The sequence below is a fragment of the Loxodonta africana genome, chromosome 16 (genome assembly GCF_030014295.1).
Source record: "Loxodonta africana isolate mLoxAfr1 chromosome 16, mLoxAfr1.hap2, whole genome shotgun sequence".
Taxonomy (NCBI): domain Eukaryota; kingdom Metazoa; phylum Chordata; class Mammalia; order Proboscidea; family Elephantidae; genus Loxodonta; species Loxodonta africana.
In genome coordinates, this window is record NC_087357.1 from 81946023 (window position 1) to 81964487 (window position 18465).

An 18465-nucleotide genomic window follows, 5' to 3' on the forward strand; every position below is an offset into this window, starting at 1 on the left:
TGTGCCCAAGTAAAGTACCCAAAACACAATACTCATTGCCGTCGAGTTAATCCTGACTCGTAGCAACCCTATAGGACAGAGTAGAACTGCCCACAGAGTTTCCAAGGAACACCTGGTGGATTCAAACTGCCGACCTTTTGGTTAGCAGCCTTGGCACTTGACCACTACACCAAAGAGGTTTCCAACAGGTAACAGTAAACACCTGAATTAAAGAAGTCTTTACCTTTGGTTCAAGGATCAGTTCTACCCGCTCATTAGCATCTTCTTCTTCAGAGTCCGAGTTTCCCGCTTTGATATCAAGCTGCTCAAATGCACTGTCCAATACCTGTAAACCATAGTTCACTGCCTCCTGGACTTTAGGGATCAGGTCTACTTCTTTCTGTTCCCGGGTTTTCTCCTACAAAAAAAGATGTACTGTTCAGTACAGATATTCAATATATTGACTAATATACTGGAGGTCCGTACTAAATGATATTTACTAAGTTAATTAAATTTTATTTATATAAATGTATTCATATTTTTTAAAAAATAACATCTAGCCTTTCATGCTTCAAAAACGTTAATTGAAAATGTTAACAACAGTTAGATTCTGAAGGCCTGGACACCAACTTTGATGTCAAGTTGAGATGCCTGTTTGAAATCCCAGCACCACCACTTTCTAGATGTGCTCCACACTCCCTAAGACCCTGGAGCTTCAGGGTCACTGTCTATTAAAACCAGAGCACGTGTGTGATGATCCAGCCAGCTCACTTACGGACAAGCGCTCCAACAATCAACAGCACGGCACAGGTACTCAAACAGCACTTCACTGCCTTGCTCTGGGAGGAACCAAGGGCCTAGGCATTCATCTCCACCATGACTGTAATCCCACTCACCTTAGGTAATGGTCCCTGTGACAACTGTAGGAGTGAAGACTCAGCAAAAAATACTGCAGCCAGAAATATCATTTTTCAATTACAGTTAAAAAAAAAAAAACTGGACAACTACAATTACCTTGTTAGTTTCACACCCAGAGAGGGTCACTTTCATCTTTCATCTATCTTGTACATCACCCTAGAACAATGCCCCCCTCAGAAAAAGTCTGTGCACATCACCAACCTGCTGAGAATATTCCCGAGGCCTCCCCTGCTTTAACGGTGGATATCCCCTCACAAACAAGGGCATCTGTCATCAGCGTGAGAAATACTAAAACACACTCAGTGTCGTTTTCCCCTCCTCGTAAATGTTCTGGAAGTTGATGCATAACCATAGAAGGAACCAAACAAAATACGCTGTTCTGAAGGCCAAAGGGGAAAACCCTACAAGTATTTTACCCTTTTACCTCAAGTACAAAAGTCTTTCTGATTTAACTGTTTTTTGGACAGACTGCATCTTTTTCTACTCCAGTATGCTTGGTTAAAAAGCTCACATTGTATGGAGTCTGTGAAAATATGTCAAAGGAATATACAGCGGCTTTTTAAAAACAATTCACTGAACACCTATCACTTTAGATTTTAACCCTGACTTGGCATAGCCAGAAACGACTGTATTCAAATGGCTAGCAAACCCTTGCGGACCACGAAAATTTTTTAAAAATTAAAAAAAAGACTGGGAATAGGCAGACCTGTACTAATTGTTACAGATAAGGTAACAACTTTTTCAAATGATTTATGTTTTCAGAGTAAATTAGGGCTGATTCAAAGCTGCTCCCATAGGAAAGTTACTCTTTACGCTGTGCTGCGCCTTCCTGGTGGGTGAAACAGGGTAGACTCACTGCCAGAGCAGCAGAGTCAGGATGGCTGGCGGTCCTACAACGTGCAAATACCCAAGGGAGACTGCTCATCAATAAATACCACGTGAAGCCGCAGGAACTGCTGCCTCTCAATTCCTTAGCCTAGTTCCTGACGCCCTCCCCTTTGTCTTGTCTACCTGTAGTAACTTCCACAAACAGCCCATAAAACACTGGGTACATCCCCAACTTCAAACCTTAGTTCACGTCATTTTCTCTGGCTAAAATGTTGCCCCTCCACTCCCTCAACTCCCTTAAAATCTGGCCCTTCTTTCTTCACCCAGCTAAAGACTCATCCTTGAAGCTTTTCTCTGCCATCTTATACCAGTAAGCTCTTCCTTGTCTGAACTTCCAAGATACTTAGCAGCCACACAGCTCCGAAACCTCATCCTGGACTGGAACCCCTTGACGGCAGTCTCCCTCTAAGTCACCAGCTCCCCACAGCTGTACCACTGGGTCAACAAACGTTCACGCAGTCTCCCTCTAAGTCACCAGCTCCCCACAGCTGTACCACTGGGTCAACAAACGTTCACTGTGCGTTCTGTATCCTCAGTGCTAACATACCCTGTGGCATTCAGGAGGAACTCAAATGTGTGTTGCCCAAATCAGTATTCATCTACTGTCATTTTATCCAGTAGGAGCAAGAATCAATGCACTCATGAAAGAATACAGAAACAGTCTTCAAAGGCCAGTACTGAGCTTTCTTTCCAAACGTTACTGGACTCCTGGCTTAGCTATTAACAGCACACTTAGATGTCTCGGACATTTCTATTAACATAAACTCACAAAATTGGTTTAGCTATATAGTTCTGAAAATATGAGTCAAAAAACTTATCTATATAATACTCTATTCTACAGGCTTAGAAACTACAGCCCGGATTGTGGCCTGCTGTATGGCCTAGAGTTAACAGTGGTTTTTACATTTTTACACTTACTTTAAAAAGAAAAATATGTAACAGAGACCTACATGGTTCACAAAAACTAAAATACTTACTATCTAGCCTTTTACAGAAAAAGTTTGCCATCATCTGCTCTATTCCTGAACCAGGGGGGTTCAGGAACTTAGCCTATATATTACTTAATGCACTAAAACGCAGAAACAAACAAAAGGATTCAACTGCTAGGCTGTCAGCAGCAGTCCCTCTCCTCTCCCCGGTACCCACCCCACTCCTCACCCCCACACCTCCAGCCACATCATAAATGTCTACCACTGTAAGTCAGGAGCTCAGCTGAAGGACAAATCAGACAAGTACCTGTTCTGTCTTTTCTGGCTCAGTCTTGAGTACTGGCTCCTCCACTTCTTCATCATATACCCGCTAAATATGAAAGAAAACTCATTTTAAAAAGGTCAAAACACAATTTAAAATAGATTATAATGTAAGAACTTATAAAGAAAGACAAAGATGGGCAGGGAAATGATTATACAGCAAATGGCTACAGACACTGGTTACGAACAAATAACAAAAAACAGTTCCAAAATTTCACCAAAAAAAAGGCTAGGAAACATGAAAAAAATTCAACTTCATTGTTGACCAAAGAATTGCAGGAGCAAGAAGGTACCAGTTTTCAAACCTTGTTAACGGAGCACTTCCTGCTGAGGAGAAGACATTGACACAGGTCCTCTGGTGTGAGACCACTGCTGTAAGTCATCAACTAGCTAACAGGAGTTTTAACATTCTGAGCAATGGAAACAGTAAAGATGCAATTCACTTTCATTCTTTTGCTGAATATTCTCGGTAGATTTTTATTATCCCATTTATATTAAAACAGTCCAGACAAAGCACTGATTTGCCAAAAGGCTCTCACCTCACAGGCAGGCAGGGCCCTTTTCCAAAACACATCTGTCAAACTGACTCAGTGTGATTTCCTTTTTTTTTTTTTAAACTATTTACTGCTTTTTAAACCACCAAAGTTCAATAAGCTAATTATAAAAAGTTAATATAAATGACCTGAAGAAAGTGTTCTGAAATTAGAATAGTGATAACGTCTGCAAAACTTTGTAAATATATCAAAAGCCACTAAACTGCACTTTAAAAGGGTGAATCTTATGGTATGTAAATTATATCTCAACAATTTCTTTTACATCAATATAAGCATATATTTAAAAGGAACGTATTGAAAAATAGTTTCTCTTCTTAGCTCCATCTTAACCCAGAGATAACCAAGGCTGGTGTGTGTGTCCTCCCACATCTCCCCTGGCTCTTACACAAACACGTACAAACACATGCATGCGTTCAGCGTTCTCCCACCCTATTTCCTCCCTATTTTTAAATAAAAGTGGACTCCTACTATTCACATTCCTGTGTGCTGTTTTTTCACTTCATCTTCTCGTGAACAGCTTCCTGTGTTAAGGCACACAGATTTGGCTCACTCCTTTTAATATCTGCATAAAATTATGCGGTAGAAAGTCTATCGTAGTTGATTCAATAGTTCACAATTGGTGCCAAAAGGAAAAACCAAACAACTAGTTCAATGAATCCACAGGGTTTGCTGAGGGAGAAGCAGCTAGAGCGCAGGGAGAGTCTAAAGCTGAAAGTGCTTAGGAAGGAGTTCACTCCAGCAACCCAAACACAGGGTTCTTAAAGACAGTTAGGGGGTTTCCAGTAAGGAAGTTAAATGATTGGGTCTTAGGTATATCCCTAATTGAAGGGAGGATTTTACAAAGCAGCAGTCTTTCTGTCGCTGGTTTCATAAGTATACTTGTCTGGTGGGAACTGACTGTGTGTGGTATGCTAGATCAGAAGCATCCTTCAATGTCAAACTGCTTTTCTGGGAAAGTCCCCGCTGTTAGAATACTTTGAAAACTACCTATTGTCCTATCAAGACTTGTACCTGGCACAAATGGCCATTTTGATTTACCGGTCTTGGAAAGGTCTGAACTTGACACAAAAGATCATTTTGTTCTTGACTTAACAGAAACTTGTGTACCAATGTTCGCTACAGCACTGTTCACCCCAGCCAAAAGATGGAGACAACCTAAATGTCCATCCACGGATGAATGAATAAACAAACTGTGGTCATACACACGATGGAAAACAACTCAGCCATAAAGAGAAATGAAATCTTGTACATGCTACAACATGGACGAACCCTGAAAATACGCTGAGTGAAATAAGTTAGTCACGAAAGGGGAAATATTATATGATCCCAATAACATGAAATGGGTAAATGTATAGAGACCAAAGTTTAGTGGTGGCTACTAAGGAAGGGGGAGTCATTGCTTAGGGAGCCCTGAATTTCTGGTAATGGTGGTAGAGCTACTTGGGAATGGGCAGTGGTGATGGTTGCACGGGATGAATGTGATCAATGTCACCGAACTGTATGTGTAAAGATGCTGAATTGACAGTTTTTATTAATGCTGATATATATTTCCACCACTATAAAATGATTAAAAAAAAAAAGATAATAACCCAAGACATTTTCCCAGGAAAAACAGAAACTGTGACCCAAAGACATCAGCTAAGGGCAGCTAGAAAGTGAAATATGACATCTATGAAACCAACCAGCAGAAACCTAAAACCCATGGGATCTTTAGAGGGTCAATAATATGATGCATCTGAAGTACTCAGTACACACCAGAAAATCAGTGCTAACTTCTTTCATCCTTACTATTCTGAACGCTGAGCTTCATGTGTTTTTGAAATCATTTTAAATTCAGGTAACCATACCCAGGGTTGTTAGATATCTTTGGTATATCCCATTGAAGGATCTTTTCCCCATCTGGGGAGGCAGGGTGAAAGATGAAGGTGGGGAACTGAGGAAAAAGGCATTAGGAGCAGGGGCTTTCTTTACAGGAATATACACAGCCCTGGTCCTTTTCATTTACAGTCATGTACCACTTAACATCCATTTAGGCAACAACCAACCACATTTATGTCCGTGGTCCCTGGGTTATGAAGTTCCAACTTCCGTACAACCTAAAGTTACGAACCAAACCCCATAAAGCCTGTTATATTAAAAACTCGAGGTACAAACAATGGTTCGTAACAACAAATGGGAGCTACTTTGCAACGTGCATCAAAACATTATTATTACTGTACGGCTATGTCAAAGATGTTTTAGTGTACCTGGAAGTAATTTTTTTATGTATAGAAAAGTACACTATATACTAAGACAAACATTTGACTAATTGACATTAGATATGAACTATACCTGTTTGACTTACAAATTCGACTTAAAGACAGACTTAGGAACAGAACTCGTTCGTAATCCAGGGCCTGCCTGTATATAATACGGTGTTCACAAAACGTCCAAATCACATAGCCTATTTCACAGGACATATGGTAGTCATTAGGCGATCCATGACAGCATTTGTTCTCTCATTCATTCAAATATTGAATTCCTACATACCAGGCTTGAACTGGGCTCCAGGAATACAATATTTAGCAAAACCATGGAGCTTGATTTAGTAGGGAAGTTTGACTTATCATCAATAAATGTAAATTTACAACTGTGGAAAGTGCTAAAGAACAGTACACGGTGCTTGAAGAGCTTTTATCAGGGTTTGCTCAGTGCAGAGTCAAGAAGGGCTTCCCCGAGGAAGTAGTGATTAAGCTGAGACCTGGAAGACAGGCAGGAGTCACAGAGCAGAGGCACTGCGGCAGCAGGACACACGGTACTTCCAAGGAATGAGAAGGCTAATATGGCTCGAGTGTCAAAAGCCAGGGACTCCATTCTGTAAAATAAGGTGCAAGGGGGCCGCGGGGGTAGAAAGTTATAAGCTAATATGGCTTTTGAGCTTTCTTCCATCTTACTAATTGTTGAAGATCCGTCAGTTTCAACAACTCAATCTGCATCTTCAAGGAAAAGCCGAAAAGGGGTGGGGGGAAGACAAAATGACAGCTTTTGTAGGTAGGAAGATAATCTGGGAAATTAAGTCTTATTTTGAAAAGAATTTATTTACATTTTACAAAGTGAAAGAGGTCTTTTAACAAGCTGAAATCATTAACTATGGGACTTAGTGTTCTAGGATAAAATTCCCAAATTAACAGATGAAGTTTTAAAAACTGCGCTCCCTTCTGATTAAGCACTAAAGCACCAGCCAGCATTAATGAGTATTTCTCCTCCTTCAGAAGCCCCTCGTGAGCCTTTACTGAAGGTACTAACTTCTTCTGCCCTAGAAAATCCTGAGGGTTCTTCAGTTTCACTCACTGTATGATGCTGTCTGCTACCTGGCAGCTGCTTCTGAGGTCAATTAATAAAACCCAGAAACCTACTTCAGGTAAAAAAAATCTTTCTGATAAACTACCAGAAAACCAAATGTCACCATCATCCAAGCCTAAATACTAACACATGTACTACAACTCAACTGGTAGTACACGAGAACCAGGGTCAGGGTTTGAAGAAAACACACCAAGAACCAGATGTATTCTCAGCAAGCTGATTTTTTCAGAGCTTTATTTAGGTTAGCTATTCTTTCAGGATCATCATGCTCTCTGCCCCAAATAGAAAGAACCTATATGTGGTATTATAGAGAGATCTGGAAAGCAGTTAAATTTGGCAGTGTGGCACTGGGTACATCAGAGAGGAACTCTGGCTGCAGACTGGAAAGGGAAGAGGCATAGGGCTTATGATGAAGGGAATGGAGAGAAAGTGGATGGACGGAACACAGGAAACCACACAAGTGAACAGAACTAAAGAACTATAACCAAAAAACCCCACTAGATGATGAAAAATACAGAATCTAAGAAAACTTGGCTAGGAAAAAAAGAAATGGAGGAAAAGAAAAGATGGACCTGAAGGCCGTAATTCAGAAAACGAGTTTATCATGGCCACCCTCCTCCCCACTAAAGAGCTACGGGATTGGTACAGGCACAGCAATGACAAACTCACATCAGGGACCCAGAGAAGCCCCCCAAATCTATTTCCTGTCCAGTCGCGTGCTGCCACATTGGCTTCAGAGAAAAGAACTGAGCATCTGGCCCAGTAAGAAAGGTACAAAATGAAAGTATCAAGTACACTATAGGAGAAAAAAAAAAACCACCAGATTCAGCTCAATGAAAAAGTAATTGCTGCAACAGCAGGAAGCAGAGATCGGAGTCCTCTAAACCAACTCTTCCAGCAGGAAAGCTACACTCAGAGCCAGCACCGACATTCCATGTAGACAATGAGAAAATGACCATGGATTTTACTTAAATACTTGTTACATCTTAAATTTACAAGTTTTGTTTTGCCAGAAAACACCTGGCTGAAAGATCTTTAAGACCCATTTTACACAGAACCCACCCAAAAACAGAGCTCCCCCAAAATGGCTGGAGTAGCATTTCAAACTGAAACTACTAAAAAACGTACACCTTACAACAAGGTCATGGCGTTATTTGGTCTTCTCTTAATGATGCTGAATCCTGGGCTTTTTATAATCTTGCTATTTTGAAATTCTTTTATATTACTTGGTATCTAAGAATCTCAAAACAGTTTACCTTAACAATCCTTTTCTCACAGATGGATCAACGCTGATACTCAAAAAGTCAGCCACCCTAACTCAAAGATCAGCTCAGCTACTCTGCGCCTTCCCGTATTAATACCCTCCCCCGACTGGCCTCCAGCCACACTGCTTGCCTTTTTATCCTGGAATTACCTATTTGTGGAAGATTGCATCAACCTGTGTCTTCCTAGCACCTAGCAAAAACACAGTAAATATAGACACACTTAGGTTAAAAGCTCAGTAATCTGTTTAGAGTTCATTGTGTGTCACATATGCAGTTATCATAACCAGATGTTAACCGAGAGCGTTCCAATTTCACACACACAAGCTTTTAACATAATTTATCACAACATAATGGACACAATCGTTAATTGCGGCCACATGCTGATGCTGAAGGTTAGACCAGGTATATGGCTCCCCTTACAGATCATGTCTTAATAATTCAGCACAAATGCTGACTACTCTCAAAAAAAAGTAGAGAAAAGACTGGAATATGAGAAAATTATATCATTAAATTTAAGAAAGTCCTTGTAAAAAATAACCTTAGAACTTTATTAATAAAAAACAGTGTAAATCCCAGGGAAAGATCCTCTACCTCTGCCAAAGTTTAGGAGGAAACCTAGTAACAGCTCATTTAAATTACAGTAATTCTTGCCCTCCAAAGATTATAAGTTTGATATAACAAGACTACTCACATTCTCGATGAACTGGGTATTAGACAGCATAAGAAAGTCATTGAAGACATTATGCAGGCGACAATCTGTGGCTTTAGTTTCCCGAATTAATCCGTCCACTTGTTTCTTGATTTCATGGGTCCTAGAGATAGTCTGCTGTGAGAATTCCTGTAGAAACTGTAGCAGCTGTTTTAAAAATAAATGTACAATGTCACCATCATATGCATCGATTCTCCATGTCAAAACAAATACCATTTCCCTCCACCTTTGTGTGGGGGGGCGGTGGTGTAAAATGTAGACGTGATGCTGCCTTTGACAATACTAGGACCAGGCGGTTAGTGGGTTAGGACCAAGTGGTGTTGAAAAGCATTAAGGAAGCGAGAAACTGACAACTCATCAATGGACACTTGCTATCTCGTTTCTGCAGAAATTCTAAAGTCCTGTTTGGCTGTCACATACAGATAGCACACAGGAAGGATAAAATAACAAAGCCACTGTGAGCAAAGAATCCTATTCGTCCGGGGACGCGGAGTTCTGAGTCTCCTGGCCCCCCGTTTGAAGAGTCCCACTCGAGAGTTTGTCTCCCGCTCCCACTCATTCCAGGTCCCAACACGGAATCGCCTCGTTAGTGGCTGCGGAGCAGCGAAAACGAATCCGGTCCCTTTGGGCTGGCGCTGAACGCACCACCAAGAAACCCAAACAGGGCAGAGCGCCCCGCCTCTGGGCGGCACCGAGTCCGACCTCTGGGCCGACTAGGGCCGACCGTCTCCGGCGCCTGGGTAGCGCCACAGCGGCGTTTTCGAGGACACGGACAGCACAGAGTCGGGGAGCCGCTCTGAAGCGGGGCCTCCCTCCGCAGCCCCGGCCCGGGAGGCACCGAGACGGCTCAGGCCGAGCGCGCGTCCCACGACACCGCCTCGCCCCGACCCCACACGCGGGCCTCGCTTCGCCCCGGCGCCCCAGGCGGCGCGCCCTCCCCTCCGGGCCCGGGCCCGCCGCTCACGCCCGCGTCGGCCGCCAGCGACCAGCTCTGGCTGCTCCTGCGGATCTCCTCCACCGACCAGGGCCGCTCCCACACGGGCTCGGACGACGGCGCCCGTTCCGGGTCGGCGGTCGTCCCGTTCATCTGCAGCGGGAAGGACGAGAAGAGCGGCTGAGCCGGGGGAGGCGACACGGACGGCCCAGCCAGCCTCGCCCCCTCTGCCCCGGCCCGGCCGGCCGCCCTCACCATCCCGGCCGCTCAGGGGCGACGACGCCCCGCTCGCCGAGGCCGGCAGAACTCCGGAACCCCAGCGCGCAGCCGCGCGGCTCGGGGCGCTGACCCGGCTGGCGTGCCCCGACGTCACGTGCCCCACGTCACGTGCCCCACGTCACGTGACCGTGCAGCCACGTGACCGGCCGTAAGGCGCCGCCATGTCCACCCCGCCCCCGGGGAGAGGCTGCCGCCCCGGGCTGGGACTGATACGTGGGGTCCTTCTGCGGGACGGAACCAGCACCCGACGAGAGTGGGCGCTGAGGCGGTGAGGGTCAGCTCGGCGGCGCTTCCGCCGAAGGTGTGGGTGATAATCAGGGTCTGTAGGGTGGGGGCTGTTGGGCAGCTGCGCCCAGGAGTCTGTGGCCCACCCAGCCGAGGGCTTTAACAGCCGGCGACGTGAGCAGAGGAAACGCCCCCGTCCGTTGGCTGTGTGGCGGCGCCCTATCGCGGGGCTGGCACCCGGGCCCTTGGGTCTGGAGAGCGACTCACCTGCGGGCTCGGCGTGCTCCTGATGCCCTGCTGTGTCCGGCCTACTGTGTAGGCTCCGCTTAGCCCTCCGCCACGTCGGCATTGCCTGCAGATGGAAGTCCAAAGGGAAAACCCGCCGGCTGACTCGGCCTCCGTTCTCCCCGCTCCCCACGCCCACTGGAACGCGGTGAAGTGGCTCTCCGATCTCCCGCTTCCCGAACTACTTTCTGCTGAGTCGCTCCTGTGCAAGACGAGGTTAATTTTTTTTTTTTTAATAAAAATCCAACTCGTTTTCATTCGTTTGTGACCAAGGGCAAGTTACTTAATCTCCGTGAGCTTTTCTCCTGAGTAATATGGAGACATATTTTGCAGGAATAAGGAATTAAATGTATTATCTGTAAAACAGCTAGGACGGTCCCTGGCATACAGTGTGCATTTAACATAGATCTTGTTTGTCCAACTCTTGGGCACTCAGTATTCAGTCGTCACCTCAGTGAAGCCTTCCTTGACTGTCCCATCAAGTATAGCTTTATCAAATATCTATCATAAAGTTACATTGTATTGTAATCATTTATTTGCATACCTGTCTCCCGTTTAATAATAATTGCTGACTGTTATTGAAGGACTCAGTATTTACCAAATGCTTTTATGTTTGATTCATATAATTCTCAGGATAACGCTACAAAGTAGGGATTAGTATCTGCCTTTTATAGTTCAGAAAACTGAGGCACAGAGAGAATGAGTAAATACTCAAAGTTAACCATCCATTAAAGAAGCAGAACCAGGAGCCCACACCAACATGTTACACCATACTCACCGTTGAGTCAATTCCTACTCATAGTGACCCTATAGAAGAGAGTAGAATTACTCCATAGGATTTCCAAGGAGTGACTGGTGGATTCAAACTGCCGACCTTCTGGTTAGCTTCCAAGCTCTTAACCACTGTGCCACCAGAGCTAGAGTCTAAGTTTCTTAAAGGGACTGGGTAAGCTGCTGTCTACCAATCTGCTAGCCATTACCCCACATTCATTAAAAACAGAAAAAACTTTAGAATCTGGTTGGTAAAAGTGAGTGGATCCAGTTACTGAACTTGCATCTCGTCTAACCTCATCATGAGCAACTTCAGTGGCCGTTTAGATGACCCTGCCTGGATGTGCTAAACAACCTTAATCCCCAGTCCAGTTCTGGAAGACCTCATTTACCCACACCCAGGACCTCATTACCTGAAACCTTTTGATTCCAAATAGGAGCCACAATAGAGCAATCTCTTATACTTTCATGTCCATCGTGTATGTTCTCAACTCACCGCAGGCTTCAGTCCCTCCTTTTCATCCTGTTGCATAACCACTTGCCTTCATTTCCTTCTTCCAGTCTAGAGCCCATGATAATAGCCTTCAGCTTCTCTTGAGTATCCTTTAATATCCTTACCTGTGCTTCTGACACAGAAGCTCTGCGAGTTCCTAACTGAATCAGCCCAGCCAAGCCCTTTCTCCTTTCCTGCACCGGGGCTACTGAAGGAAACGGCTACAAATTCACATGTTCTGCAGACTTACCTGGGCTCTCAGCACTGATGGGCAGTCTTATTACATATCCTTGATCTTTACACTTATCCTTCATCAGCTCCCTTCTATAACTTCACCATATTTTTCAAGCTATCAAGTTATCTGTTTCTGCTAGAGAAGAGACTTCCCCTCCTTGCCTCGTACTTAAAATGTTTGTGTCTACACCCTCTATCACCATACAGTTTTTCATTTGCACACAAAAGAATTTGGCAAACTCTAGCAAAATGAAAATTTTGAGAACGATACTGCACGGCTTATAGAACTTATGGAAAAGAGAGGCAGAAAGGTCTTGAAAAGGGCATAAATCAGAGGAAGTCATCAGAGTCTCCTTTTTTGCCAGTACCATCTGAGTGACTCAGCTTTGATCATTTCCCTTCTTGTGTTCCTCCATTAAAGGTTCAAATTCCTTCAAGGGGAATCTGATTGGCTTCCCTTGGGTCATATTTCCATCCCTCTGATTGGCACTTCCACCAGGACCACATGGGATGGAGAGAAGTGGATCCCCAAGGAAAAATTAAGCTTTACCAAAAGCAGAGACAAGGAATGCTAGGGAAACAAGCAACAGCATACACGCTCCCTCGGTTCATCTCTTCCAGTCTCTTCAAAAGCCTTTCTCGCTCTAGGCCAAGGCCAGTGACCACTGTGTTATTCATGAAGCCCTTCCTGCCTTCCTTGGGCTGGTGGTCCATTTGTCTTGATCTCCGCTTCTTGTGTCTTCATTTATCTGCACTTCTCCTACAGACCTTTTCAAGTGTTTCCTCTGACGCATTTACCTCTTATTGAATGTGTTAGTGTTACAGAGTTCTTGTACGCCTATAACCATACCTGAGAACTCAAATAAAGAAATGGTATCATGGACAGCCTCATACACCCATCATACAGTATATCAGAACTTGATACTTGCTCATTTTGATAATTTTACAATCTTTTAGACAGTTATAACAAAAGTTGGAATTTTAAATCTGCCACAGATGTTTAGATTTCTGGTACAGTGTGAGATTAAATAACACTTCCACATATTCATCTCAGTTTATTTGTTAATGCTGTAATGTCCAACAAGATTTTGCTAGAAAAGATTAGTACTTTTCAGGGAAAATGTGTGGCTCAACAAGAGATTGTTAAGATTTTAGGTTATCAAGTGAAGTCTTCAATTTATCCAAGAATCCCTAGTTTCTCTTTTTAAGCATCCAGCCTCTCTTGGCTCAGCTACTCACCCAAATACATCAGAAGGCAGGCATCTTGCTTGCCACCTCAAATAATGCCAACACTATTGCTCAGAAGTGGTTGGCAGGTCTGTCAATAGACACCGTAGCTCTCTGAGGAGTCTAATTCCTGCACTGACACTTCAATCAAGACAAAACTGTAGGAAAATGATCCCACAGAACTCCTACATCAAGGTAGTTTTACTCCCCTACTACTTCATTCTTCCCAGTAACAAGCCTGCAACTCCTACGTTTTGGGAAGAAATTTATTATAATATTTATGAATATTTGGTAAATTATAATAAGTGTCTTAGGCTGAGTTCTCTAGAGGAGCAAAACCAGTGAAGCATATGTATAAACATACGGAGGTTTATTTCAACGAAATGGCTCACACAGCTGTGGGGGCTGGTAAGTCCCAAATCCATGGGTCATCAGGCTGGAGCCTGCTCCTGACGTGTGGTTGCAGGGACTGATGAACCCCAAATAGGCCACCCCGGTGAAAGAAGGACTGCTGGCTCATGGGCTTGTGGGAGCTGGCAAGTCCCAAAATCTGTAGGTCAGGCAGCGGCTCCCAAGAACTGGAGGTCAAAGGATGATGAGTTGGATGCAGGATTGAAAGAGAGTAAGTTTTACCAGAACATCATATATGTTGGATGCAGGCCACATTCCCAAAGAAACTCCCCTTTATGCTGATTGGCTACTCATATCAGATCACAGACTGGAGGATCGTAGGGTAACAGCTGCCAGACCACTGAGAATCATGGCCTAGCCAAATAGGCATAGAACCTTAACCATCACAAAAGTATACATTTATTGTATATAAGTTAAATGTTCTTATCTTTTTACTTTTTAACTTTTCATTTTGAAATCATTTCAGACTTACAAAAGTGTTGCAACAAATTCTGCAAAGAATTCCCATATACCCTTTACCCAGTATTCCCAAACGTTAACATCTTACATAACCGCAGTACAGTCAAAACTCGAAAATTAACTCATTAAAAAATTAAGAACAGAACCAGTTGCCGTCAAGTCAGTTCCAACTGGTGACGACACCACATGTTTCAGAGTGACGCTGCTCCCGTGGCTTTCAGCGACGCCACGTGTTTCAGAGTGGCGCTGCTCCAGTGGCTTTCAGCGACGCCACGTGTTTCAGAGTGACGCTGCTCCCGTGGCTTTCAGCGGCGCCACGTGTTTCAGAGTGACGCTGCTCCCGTGGCTTTCAGCGGCGCCACGTGTTTCAGAGTGACGCTGCTCCCGTGGCTTTCAGCGGCGCCACGTGTTTCAGAGTGACGCTGCTCCCGTGGCTTTCAGCGACGCCACGTGTTTCAGAGTGACGCTGCTCCCGTGGCTTTCAGCGGCGCCACGTGTTTCAGAGTGACGCTGCTCCCGTGGCTTTCAGCGGCGCCACGTGTTTCAGAGTGACGCTGCTCCCGTGGCTTTCAGCGGCGCCACGTGTTTCAGAGTGACGCTGCTCCCGTGGCTTTCAGCGACGCCACGTGTTTCAGAGTGACGCTGCTCCCGTGGCTTTCAGCGGCGCCACGTGTTTCAGAGTGACGCTGCTCCCGTGGCTTTCAGCGGCGCCACGTGTTTCAGAGTGACGCTGCTCCCGTGGCTTTCAGCGACGCCACGTGTTTCAGAGTGACGCTGCTCCCGTGGCTTTCAGCGACGCCACGTGTTTCAGAGTGACGCTGCTCCCGTGGCTTTCAGCGGCTGATTTTTTGGAGAAGTAGATGGCCAGACCTTTCTTCTGAGGCACCTCTGAGTGGACCCAAACCAGAAACCTTTCAGTTAGCAGCTGCACACGTTAACCATTTGCACCACCCCATGACTTCTTAATATTAATACAATGTTATTAACTAATCTATGGCCCTCATTCAAATTTTGTCAATTGTCTCAGGTTATTTTACGGACAAGAATCCAACCCAGGATCATATGTTGCAGCTGGTTGCCATGTTTTGTTATTCTACTTTAATCTGGGACAATGCTTCACTCTTTTTCTTTTAAGACTTTAACAGTTTGAAAAGTAGTAGCCAACTATTTTGTAGTATTTCTCTCAATTTGGGTTTGTTTCCTCATGATTAAAATCAGATTATGCATTTTTTCTTAGGAGTCCTGATGGCACAGTGGTTAAAAGTACTTGGCTGCTGTCTTAGTCATCTAATGCTGCTATGACAGAAATATCGCAAGTGGATGGTTTTAACAAAGAGAAATTTATTTTCTCACAGTCTAGGAGGCTGGAAGTCTGTGTTCAGGGTGCCAGCTCCAGGGAAAGGCTCTGTCTGTCTGTCTCTCTCTTTCTCTCACTGTCAGCTCTGGGGGAAGATCCTTGTCGTCAGTCTTCCCCTGATCTAGGAGCTTCTCAGTGCAGGAACCTCAGGTCCAAAGGACACACTCTGCTCCCAGCATTACTTTCTTGGTGGTATAAGGTCCCCCTGTCTGCTCACTTCTCTCTCTTAAATCTCAAAAGAGATTGACTTAAGTCACAACCTAATCTAGTAGATTGCGTCTTGCCTCATTAATATAACTGCCACTAATTCTACCTCATCAACATCATAGAGATCGAATTTACAACACAGAGGAAAATCACATCAGATGAGAAAATGGTGGACAGCCACACAATATTGGGAATCATGGCCTAGCCAGGTGACATTTTTGGGAAACACAGTTCAGTCCATGACAGCTGCTAACCAGAAAGGTCAGTGGTTCGAACCCACCAGCCGCTCCGTGGGAGGAAGATGTGCAGTCTGCTTCTGTAAAGATTTACAGCCTTGGAAGCCCTGTGGGCAGTTCCACTCTGTCCTGCAGGGTAGCTATGAGTCAGAATTGACTCTACAGCAGTGGGTGGGTTATGCTTTTTTTTTTTTAAGAATTCAATGTGGGAAAAACAAATATGCAAAATTAAACAGAAGAACACTAATGTGATTGTGTCAAACCTTGTCTGACTTCAGGACGAGAGACGAGAGTCACCATCAGCACAAAGCTGATTCCTGTGAGGTGAAGGTCAGACACACTTCCACTCTCCAGCCTTTTTACCAGTGCTGACACAAGCTGTCCCTCCATGGCACTCTCCACTCCCCATCTGGGTTTGATAATTCGTTATAGTGGCCACGCAGATCTCACAGGCCATCCTTACAATTAGGCGGCTTTAAGGAAGTAACAATACAGCCTGGGCTCAGGGCCAACAGGTTACTACTCTGGATCAGGATCAGGAAGCATGCAGGCAAAGCCCGAAAGGCTCCCAGAAGTGGTGAGTTCATCCCGCCCTCCCTCAGCGCAGGGCGGCTTTCTTACCTCCTCTTGGCCACACAAGCAAGCAGGCCTTTTCTCTGCCGTGCACACCCCCTCTCAGCCCTGCAAGCCTCCTCTCAGCCCCCTGAGGACAAGCTTCCTCTTGGCCATGCACGCCCCTTCTCAGTCGTATGGGTCTCTCTGCACTGCCAACCGACCCAGCCCACAGCCAGTGTGTCCGTTTTGTTCCGCTCTCTTAGCTGCATTCCCAGCAGCAGGTTTCTGCCATCACTGCCAGCTCTGCTGCAGGGCCCCTTCCTGGCCTCACTGCCGTCAGTGTTGCAGCCTTTGGCGCGTGCTGCAGCTCTTTTAGGAGTTTCCTTACCCCCTTCACCCCTGTTCTTCTCCCTTCTTGCCTCTCTTGCCTTTTCTCCTTTTTGCTTGTTCCTTCTGAAACCTCTGTGGGGTTGGGTGTATATATGAGCAAACTCCTTGTCAGTTTTAAGGTATGGCCCTCCCAGCAGGGCCGTGAGCTGGCCAGTCCCCTCAGTGGACCATTGTTACTTCACTTGCATAGTCTATAGTTACTTCAGGGAGCCATGGTGGCACAGGGGTTAAAGTGCTCAGCAGCTAACAAAAAGGTTAGTGGTTCAAATCTACCAGCCACTCTGCAGGAGAAAGATGTGGCAGCCTGCTTCTGTAAAGATTCACAGTCTTGAAACCCTATGGGTCAGTTCTCCTCTGTCCCACATGGTTGGTATGAATCAGAATCGACTGGATGGCAGTAGGTTTGGGTTTTGGGTTTATAGTTACTTCATTTGCCTCTTGTGTAGTTTATTACCCAATCCCTGCAAGGTGAGTAAAATAGACCAATGACAGGGCAGGATGCAGCTCAGGGCCAGACAAAAAATATGAAAAACCATCAAGTTGTTTACAGCTTACCCAAGAAATGTCAATCAACCTGGACAAAAGTAACCTTCTGGAGTAGAAAACTAGGGCAAAGTTAACTCCTCAGGGCTTAGGGGAAAAAAATCTCTCAAACTGTTTTTCTAAAGAACCAAGGCAAAAGATCAAAAGGGACTCATTTTACCACAAACACTGAAAAAGAAAGACTGAGGGAAGACTAGCACTACCAAAATAGCCTCTGTAACTAAAACCATGTGGTAGTGGTAAACGAATAGACAAATAGTAAAATAGAACAGAATGCCTCAAAATAGGCCCAAGCACATTTAGAAACAATAGATTGATGAAAAGTGGCATCTCAGGACTAAAGATGGACTTTTTTGAAAAATGGTGCTGGAACAACTGGGTGGTCATTTATAAAAATAAACTCCAAATAGATTAAAGATTTAAATGTAAAAGATGACACCATACGAGCAGTAGCTAAAAACGTGGTTGACTTCCTCCGTGACTTCAGTGTAGGGAAAGACTTTCTAACTAAGAATCCAAAGGCAATAAAAGAATAAATTTAAATCCATAAAAAGAAAGTATTTTTTCCACTCTGACATGTCATCATTCTGACCCTCACACACACATACAACAAAATGAAAATTAGCAACTATTTTTACATCCATCAGCGAATTAAGGTCATATGGCAAACTAACATCCAGGAAACTGGAGAATGAATACAGAAAATACAGATTTGTTTAGCTGAGGTAGAAGTTACTGGAACCAGTAACCCCAGTAGGAGTATTTAAAAGTAATCAACGAACTGCCGGAGGCTAAGTGTGAATTAGCTTGAGAGATTAAATCTCCTGGTGTTCCATTCTATAGGGTGTCCTTACACTTTTCTGGGTTTTACCTCCAGGAATCCCACTAGGTTCTCACTGTGAAGAGCAGAGAAAAATCCTCTAGCGGCCCAGAGCATTCACCACAACAAAAAAC

At 44.5% G+C, this 18465-nt stretch overlaps 1 protein-coding gene across 6 annotated transcripts in view; it reads right to left on the reverse strand.

Moving 5' to 3' along the window:
• Positions 1-10164, reverse strand: part of LOC100671740 (WASH complex subunit 2) — a 79157-nt gene extending 68993 nt beyond the window's left edge. For 5 of the 6 annotated variants that reach the window (XM_064269824.1, XM_064269823.1, XM_064269827.1 and 2 more), the window contains exons 1-4: positions 9870-9992; positions 8888-9052; positions 3022-3084; positions 224-397 (exon numbers count right to left, since the gene is read on the reverse strand). In XM_064269824.1, coding sequence (XP_064125894.1) covers positions 224-397; positions 3022-3084; positions 8888-9052; positions 9870-9992 — 525 coding nt within the window. Of the gene's footprint in view, positions 1-223; positions 398-3021; positions 3085-8887; positions 9053-9869; positions 9993-10094 lie in introns of those variants that run through there. The other variant, XM_003408923.4, reaches the window with a different exon arrangement.
• Between the last annotated feature and the right edge of the window lie 8301 nt (positions 10165-18465).